A 9,394-nucleotide genomic window follows, 5' to 3' on the forward strand; every position below is an offset into this window, starting at 1 on the left:
AGATTTTTTTGCTTATGCCATTGGCAGATTTTTTGCTTGTTTTATGCAAAATCACTTACATTTGATATTTTTGGTCTAAAAACTAGACTTATTTTTTTAGGTCATTTTGCTCATCAAGAAAAAGCATCTTAATTTAAGAATTTTTAGATATTTTTACTGAAAACAAGACATTTTTTCTTGAAAATCATTTTTTGCAGTGAACGACTTTTGTGGTCCAGGGTGACATATGTTGGGTTGTGTACTTATAGTGTGTTTTCTCTTACATATATAATGAATTTCATTGTAATCATTGACTTAACGTGCTGCTGTTTTCTACAGTATGGTGCTTTGGCACTGTTTGGTTGATCTGGTGTTGTAGGGACTGTTGCATGTGCAGTCGACATTGTTGAGGGTTTTATGCTGAGTATTTTTGTGTTGTTGACCGGCCTACACTATGCCCTTTGATGCGCCGTTATTCAATATTTTTCCCGTCCTGCTGTAATGTTTTTTCATCTGATCTTTTGTCCCCACCACTTTTTAACTGACGCCCCTGCATAAGGCACAATACAAACACATTTGAAACAGATACATTATCCAAAATAACTATTGAAAAGATACATTTTTGGTTGGGTCTTGAAAGTAGGCAAAGTTTATATATTACTAAAGGAAAGGGGTAGCGAATTCATAATTCAGGAGCATTAACACTAAATGACCTACCACCTACATTGGATTGGACCCTGAGTAATGTGAGCAGAACGCCTGGTGTTGGTGAGAACTCTTGCTGCCGAGTTTTAAAACATACTGGTACCTTGCTATGAGTTTTATAAGGCAGACCAAGAAAGAGTGCATTTCAATATTCCAGATGTGATGTGATCAATGCATGGAGTAAGTTTTCTGCATCACCTAGAGTGAGAGAAGGCCAGACGTGCAATATTACGAAGATGGAAAAATTAGTTTTTAACGACAGAAGAAATATAAGAGGCAAAAGATAGAGAGGAGTCAAATAAAACAAGATTACGGACTGATGAAGAAGGCTTAACATGAATCCCATCAATTTCAAAGGACAGGTCCATCCTTTTGACTAAGGTAGTAGGGCCAATCAACAATATTTCAGTTTTGTTGTTATTTATTTTTAGAAAATTAAAGGACATCCAGTGCTTTATATCCCTGATACATGCAGTAAGTGAGTCAGGCAGGGAAAGCCTATAAGAGCTGGTGGTAAGGTAGATTTAAATGTCATCAGCATAGCAATGAAATTGAAGTCCATGCATGCGTATGATGTCACCAAGTGGAGAAATATAAATGATAAACAAAAGTGGACCCAGAACTGAACCTTGAGGAACACCCTGTGAGACCAGGGCCCGTATGTATAAAGCCGCTCAGAGTAAAAGTCTTAAGTGTGTCAAAATTCTAAGAATGAGGTCATTTTACTCTTATTCTTAGACTTAAGAATAAGTTTGATTTATAAATCCTCCTAAGTGTTAAGACTAGGTCTCAGCTCCTAAATTATTTAAGAGAGCTGGAGAGGTCTCTTTACCTAGTTAAGAGTAACAAGAGGGCAGCAGAGAGGTGAAGATCATGCACTTTACAACAAAGAATGTGTTAGAATTACTTTAATTCAAATGTATTTCTATAGCACTTTTGAAAAAAAATATTGTTGCATTGTTGCAGAGCAGAAAATGTACAATAAAACATGTTAGTAGTATATAGACAGTAGATAGGAATTAATGAAATATAAAGAGTATAGGGTTTTCTATATAATGTAAATTATATTACACATAATATACAGGATAAGATGTATATTAGTGAAACAAGTGCTTGCACAGTACCAAGAATTTTTATGGGATTATCAAGTCAGCAATGGTATATACTTAAATGTATATGATGAGGACTACAATGATTTCAACCTAAAATGGCCGCCCTTAACCTCTGAATCAGCCAATAGAAAGCCAACAATGTTATACAGTCACAGCAGCATGTGACACCATACATTCATGAATCATGAAGACAATCAAATTATATTAGTATTTAAATATTTTCATTTAAGTTTGCTTCACGAAATGTTTAACAATATAACAAATCAGTACATGCATTTTGATTAAAGGAATATTCCATTTTCTTAAAAGAAAAATCCAGATAATTTACTCACCACAATGTCATCCAAAATGTTGATGTCTTTCTTTGTTCAGTCGAGATGAAATTATGTTTTTTGAGGAAAACATTGCAGGCTTTTTCTCATTTTAATGGACTTTAATAGACACCAACAATTAACACTTAATTTAACACTTAACAGTTTTTTTCAACAGAGTTTCAAAGAACTCTAAATGATCCCAAACGAGGCATAAGGGTCTTGTCTAGCAAAACGATTGTCATTTTTGACAAGAAAAAATAACAAATATACACTTTTAAAGCACAACTTTTCGTTTAGGTCCGGTCCAGCGCGACCTAACGTAAATGCGTAGTGACGTAGGGAGGTCACGTGTTACATATATAAAACGCACATTTGCGGACCATTTTAAACAATAAACTGACACAAAGACAATTAGTATCAGTTGACATACAACAACGTAGGAACGGTCCTCTTTCACCACATTTGTTAACACTGGGGCGGAGTTTCGCGTTCGTCCTCTGTGACCTCTTGACGTGATGACGTATTGCGTCGGGTCACGCTAGCGCATGACGACCAAATCTAAACGAGAAGTTGTGTTTTTAAAGTGGATATTTGTTATTTTTATTGTCAAAAATGACAATCGTTTTGCTAGATAAGACCCTTATGCCTCGTTTGGGATCGTTTAGAGTCCTTTGAAACTCCGTTGAAAAAAACTGTTAAGTGTTGAGTTAAGTATTAAATGTTGGGCTCTATTAAAGTCCATTAAAATGAGAAAAATCCTGCAATGTTTTCCTCAAAAAACATAATTTCTTCTCGACTGATCAAAGAAAGACATCAACATTTTGGATGACATGGTGGTGAGTAAATTATCTGGATTTTTCTTTTAAGAAAATGGAATATTCCTTTAAGTTTGAACATGTTAATGAAATAGACCAGGGGTGTCAAACATCGCATGATGATTTATACAGTTTTATTAAATATTAAATACATATTTTAAAAACCCTTTTAGGCGAGTGTCTAGTTCGTTTTTAATATGAGAGACTTGCAGAAAGCAGCAAAACGCGGAACATAGAGTACACACGCCATGGTGCCCAAAAATCTTGCCGTTTTATTGTTACCACTCCGCTAAAGATCCACCGATTCTGGTAATCCACTTCGTGTTTTCCCGCCCGCTCTGCAGCATCTCTGTGTCCACTCTCTGCCTGTAGAGCGAAGACGACAGTTTCCGAAGTTCGTTGCATTAACAGGTAGATTCATTACATTAAATCAGTTGTTAAAGCAACACTATGTAGTTTTTTTACCTTTAAATAATGTCTCTAAAATTATTTCAGTGATAGAACAACTTTTAACTGGACAAATTGTACTGTTGCTGCAACCTGAGCAGCCTCCTAGCTGCTACAAGCACACTCTGAAAGTGGCGGTGAAGGGTAGGAAACACAGCCCCGCCCCTCCCCCTGCCTGCACAAGAGTGTCTGATACCAGGCACTGTTGCGCTTTTCAACCACATGGGGGAGCTGCAAGTCATTTTTACATGGAAACTACATAGTGTTGCTTTAAACCGCAGAATTCGTAATTTGTGTTTATGTATTTCTTCCGGTAATGATTTGCTGTCAGTGTTCTAAAAGTGCTAACAACTTAGCAAGCAACAAAATATCCACATTCTTATTAACGTTACAATGCTTGAAAAAGTTGAAAAAACATCAAATTTTTTGGCAATATCAATATTAAATCAATAATCAAATGTATATACCATTTAAGTATGCTGTCTTGATAATCCCACAAAAAAATCTTGGTACTGTGCAAGCACTTGAATAAGTTTTACTAATATACATCTTATACTGTATATTATATTGTGAAATAAAAAACCTATACTCTTTATATTTCATAATGTTATATTAATTCCTATCTGCTGTCTATATACTAACATGTATTAACTGTAAATTTGCTGCTTTGCAACAATGCAACAAGAAATTTGTCAAAAGTTCTATAGAAACCTAAAATGGCCGCCCTTAACCTCTGAATCAGCCAATAGAAAGCAGGCAACGTTATACAGTCACAGCAGCATGTGACACCATACATTTATGAATCATGAAGACATTCAAATTATATTAGTATTTAAATATTTAAATTTGCTTCACAAAATGTTTAACAATATTACAAATAAGGACATGCATTTATTTTACACGATTTTGCAACATTTTGATTAAGTTTCAACATGTTAATGAAATATACAAACATAATGCTATTTAAAAATTAAGATGATGAATCACATCATTTTGATTTTACTGACAAGCTGTTTATAAAAAAAGACTAAAGTTTGCAAACACTTAGATAAAAAAATACTTTGATGATCAAGTTAAGTTGGATTTCTTCACTTAAACACAATTGTAATTTTTGCCATCTGTGCACTTTCACCTTTGGATTGCTCACTTACATTGCTAACATCATGTTTTGGGTAAGGGTTTTATACTCTAATATCACTTAACATGTAACAGTGTCACTGCAATCTTGTAGATACTTCACATTTTTTATTGTAGATTTTATTTACATTTTATGGTATTTTATTTACCTATCATAAACTGTAAAATGTAAAAGCGGCTCTACTTAAAAAAACTTACTTCAATTGGTAACACCTAATATTTAAACATTTTTAACTTATTTTCACTTAAACTGAAAAATTTAAGTTGAAAAAAAAAATACATTTTTAGGCATTATCAATAATTTGATCAAACTTTAACTTTTTACAGAGTATTTTATTCAAATTTATATACCATTTAAGTATGCTGTCTTGATAATCCCATAAAAATTATTGGTACTGTGCAAGCACTTGAATAAGTTTCACTAATATACATCTTATCTTATTCTGTATATTATATTGTGTAATATAATATACATTGTATAAAAAACCCTATACTCTTTAAATTTCATGTTATATTAATTCCTGTCTATTGTCTATATACTACTAACATGTATTTACTGTACATTTTCTGCTCTGCAACAATAATTTTTGTCAAAAGTGCTATGGAAATACATTTGAATTAAAGTAATTCTAACACATTCTTTGTTGTAAAGTGCATGATCTCCACCTCTCTGCTGCCCTCTTGTTACTCTTAACTAGGTTAAGAGACCTCTCCAGCTCTCTTAAATAATTTAGGAGCTGAGACCTAGTCTTAACACTTAGGAGGCTTTATAAATCAAACTTATTCTTAAGTCTAGGAATAAGAGTAAAATGACGTCATTCTTAGAATTTTGACACACTTAAGACAAAAATTTTACTCTGAGCGGCTTTATACATACGGGCCCAGAGGCTGATCAAATAGCCTGGTCCAACCAGACTCTCGTACATTCATTTCATAGAGTCTGGCCACGCTCCATTGCAAAGCGTTACTTCCGTTAAGGAGGGTCCATTGTTGAAGTTTAAAACTATTGGATCTGCTCAGAGTCACTCAGGATCTGCCAAAGCCAATCGCTAACGTGTGGTCGTGACGTATATCATGCACCGAAACAACAAGTCAAAATAATCAGACAAACTAAACTTAGCAAACCTGGTTCTTGCTCCGGCTTTAACTTCTGTATATTCGGCAGTTTTGCAACAACGGACCGAATAGCTTTTCTCAAGTCTCCACTGCCATTACTGAACTACAACTCAAACTGACGCACGACCTCAACGTCATCGTTCTTAGCCACCCCCATCTGTTCGCTGATTGGACCTGCAGATTTTTGCAGGAGAAAACGAAACTCTACAGAGCCGTCCCAGACGTACTGCTGAAGCGAAATGAAAATTAAGCGGAAGCACGTAGGAGGGCGGAGCCAGGCTACTGATCAAATGCAATTATTAAACACAACAAAAGACAGTTAATAAATAACATTTTATTAACAATCAGACTAAAGAATGGTCCACGATTACAATACACATGAGTCCTTCAATATTTTACACGTGCTTTTAAGAAACACACAGAGCAAATGCATCCTTAAATAAAGGTGCTAAATCACATTCTTTCAATAACATTGAACATTTTACTTGTTAAAGGAACAGTATGTAAGAAATTTATATCAATTAATCATAAAACGGCCCTGATATGTCACTAGACATTAAGAAATCATTTTCATTTCAAATACTTATATCACTGACAACAGTGGTCCGGCCAGGATTTTGTCATTTAAAAAGTGGAGTTGCAGCCCTCAACTGATGTTTATGTTGTTATGTTGTGAATTGGCCACCAGCTTTGTGATTGCAGTACCAGTTTTGGGCACAATCCTACATACTGTTCCATTAAGTACAAATCCAAACAGCAAGTATATAAGTGCTGTTTTTCACATTATATTGCACTGCACAACAATGTGCAATAAACCAGTCAGTTCTCATCATGACCTTTGGGATCTCCAGGATCTCCAGTGGTCTTGTAAGTTCACCTACAAAAGACTCAACTAGCTGAATGCATCTGTCAGGCATATCTACAGTATTAAATAATTTCAATCAACCAATCATTGTGGGACATCTTCATTTTTAAATGTACTATTAATTAAAAGTAATATATTTTAGGTCCTTTATAATTTACTTTGAGACATTGCCTTCACTCGCAGTACCCCTTCTTGAGCACAAGAGGCTGCAAGCACACCATCTTGTCTCCACATCCGCCCCTGAATGAAACCTCTGCTACCTCCTGGTGGAAAGAAGAAGTTCATGGTAAGATATTAAGAGAAACCTCAAAATGCTGTTCGATAGACAAGCGAGCAGGTCTATTACTAACTACATGGAAAGAAACTTGCAGGAAGTTCCCAGTGAATTACAAAAATATTCAGTATAAGACAAAAGGTGCTGACCTGCCCAAGGGCTCTCACATTCATATAGCATCCACTCATCTGCTCTGAATGTGCTATGAAACCACATAGCGTGGTCCAGAGAAGCTGAAAACTGGGCCCTGTAGTTTGGGTAAGGTAGCAATGCTGTACCCAGCAGAAAATAATCTGAAACATATGCTGCAACACAACAGTGCAGTTTCATGTCACCATTTCCTAAAATATAAGACGACATAAAGAATTGTGTACAGTTAGACAAATAAAACCCTGACAAGATGATCAGGGTAAGGTATGTTTATTATTTTGTAGTAATGTAGATTTTTCGCATTTATCATATAAACAGACATAAAAAGTTTTATTAATTTAATGGTTAACCTATATTTAATGCAGTGGCTGACTAATGAGAATCACATATTTTTTTAAGAACAACGTAATAATCAATAACAATTTGAGAATTACATCATTTACACTACCACTTAAAGGTTTGGACACATTTCATTGTATATAATCCTCACAGTCAAAATGTGAGGATGTCCAGCACACAGGGGAACTCACATGGGTTTAAAATGCATCTTTGGATTCACCCCACAAAGTTACCCATGAAACAAAAAATACTTTATAGAAGCTACAATGAAAAGTGTTTTGCAGATGTGTATTTCCAATATATTCATGTGTACCATTTCACAGTCCATTTTACCATTTTTATGAAATCTGAAATAAAACTCTAATAAAGAAAAAGCAGATTTCCCGATTTGTTACTAATAGTGAACATCACAAGCTGTTCTTAACTGTAAAAAACTGATGAGATGATATTTTGCTTTTTACCTATATGCCCTCTCGCTCGTACCCAGAACAGTTTCTTTGGTTCCATAGCAGTACGTCTATAAAAATCAGGTGGATTTATTGGTTTGATCTCAATAGGAACTTCGTCAGCTAGTATTTTATTTAGTCCTTGCCGTGCAGTGTCTGCCAAATTTGGGTCACTGTAAATCAAAAATAGTCAAGAAAACATAAAAAAACACTAATTAAACAACTATTTCAGAAAGTCCATGCATAACCCACTATAATAAACACATTTGTGATCTGGCACCTAAGGTATCGCTGAATAAGTTCCTCTATAGTAAGCAGTGCATCTGGTGGAGGAACAGTAGGCATGATGAACTGATGTTCAAGGGGACTGGGCTGCCGCATGTGAAATGATGCCTGACAGATCAGTATGGGCTGACCATGTTGAATGGCTTTCACAGATCGGACACAGAAACTTCGACCATCCCGTGTCCTTTCCACCTGGTACAGCACAGGCACCGATGGGTCTCCTTACAAAAGGAATAATAGAAAAGTCTAAAAACTAAATGTATGTGCATATATATATATATATATATATATATATATATATATATATATATATATATATATATATATATATATATATATATATATATATATATATATAGACAAATACATTGTTTTAATTGACTGCTGGACAGCACCTACCTGCCCTTACAAAGTAACAGTGCAATGAATGGGCATAGACATTTTCACTGACAGATTTGGCTGCAGCTACCAGAGCCTGACCAATAATCTGACCCCCGAAAAGACGTTTAGTACGAGGAATCCAGTGATGTGTCCCTCTTTATTAAGAAATAATAAAACAACAATGCATGCATAAACTTTTTTTTTTACAGCTTAAAGCTATTACAACGAAAAGTACTGTGGCATGGTACAGAGATGTTATCAAGTGTTGTTCCTTGTAAGTTACAGTATGGATCTATATAAAAAGCGTATAGTGTATGTGTGTCATCATTCAGCTGTAATCTCTTTAACATCTTTTTACCTGGTACTTCAAAGTGGTACATTGATGCTTTCTCAAACGCATCTGTTTGATGATGCGTTTCTTGTTGTTAAAGGGATAATATTATTGATATAGTCGGAATTATATAACTACACATGGCAAAATTCGTCCACAGCAATTGTTTGCACACACTGACAGATTGAGATACATTTCGAAAACGGCACTATACCTGTATAGATCCGTGTCAAGTCTGTCTAAATTCAGAACACTGGTAACTAGTACACTTCTGAGGTCAGCTTTATCAGCAGAAGACTCATGTTCAACTTCAGTTGCCGGTTTGCTACTGTCAGCCATATTCTTCTTCTTCTTCTTCTTCTTTTGTGTTTAATGGCGGTTGGCAAACCAGCTTTCGGTGCATTTCCGCCACCTACTGGGATTGAGTGTGGAATACCTGTGAGGATGAAAGGGAAAATAATACTAGCTTCCAAAAAAAGGAAAACAAACAAATAAATAAGAAAATAATAAGAGTACAATTATTTTAATGAATCTGTTACATTCTGTGTATTGAACGTGTATCGAATACTTAGATAATATTGGGTATACTCTTGATTGTTCCTGTAAACAAAAATCGGATCATCCAATAATAGTTTTATTTATTTATTTTATAATAAAAGATAAAGAATTTCAAACTGAACCAATCTTATTTATAATTA

At 34.8% G+C, this 9,394-nt stretch overlaps 1 protein-coding gene across 2 annotated transcripts; it reads right to left on the reverse strand.

Annotated features, from left to right (window-relative positions):
- Positions 1-5,939: 5,939 nt before the first annotated feature.
- acot8 (acyl-CoA thioesterase 8) lies at positions 5,940-9,053 on the reverse strand. Of its 2 annotated transcripts, none has more exons than XM_065273026.1 (6): positions 8,911-9,053; positions 8,384-8,520; positions 7,980-8,205; positions 7,715-7,872; positions 6,914-7,069; positions 5,940-6,753 (listed from the first exon to the last, which is right to left on the reverse strand). In XM_065273026.1, exons 1-6 carry the CDS (start codon positions 9,033-9,035, stop codon positions 6,638-6,640), a joined length of 918 nt encoding a protein of 305 aa, XP_065129098.1. In that variant the 5' UTR covers positions 9,036-9,053; the 3' UTR covers positions 5,940-6,637. The 2 variants fall into 2 exon arrangements, with proteins under 2 accessions (XP_065129098.1, XP_065129097.1); XM_065273025.1 differs by having other exon boundaries at positions 6,914-7,105.
- Between the last annotated feature and the right edge of the window lie 341 nt (positions 9,054-9,394).

The sequence above is a fragment of the Paramisgurnus dabryanus genome, chromosome 14, assembly GCF_030506205.2.
Source record: "Paramisgurnus dabryanus chromosome 14, PD_genome_1.1, whole genome shotgun sequence".
In the NCBI taxonomy this organism is placed as follows: Eukaryota; Metazoa; Chordata; class Actinopteri; order Cypriniformes; family Cobitidae; genus Paramisgurnus; species Paramisgurnus dabryanus.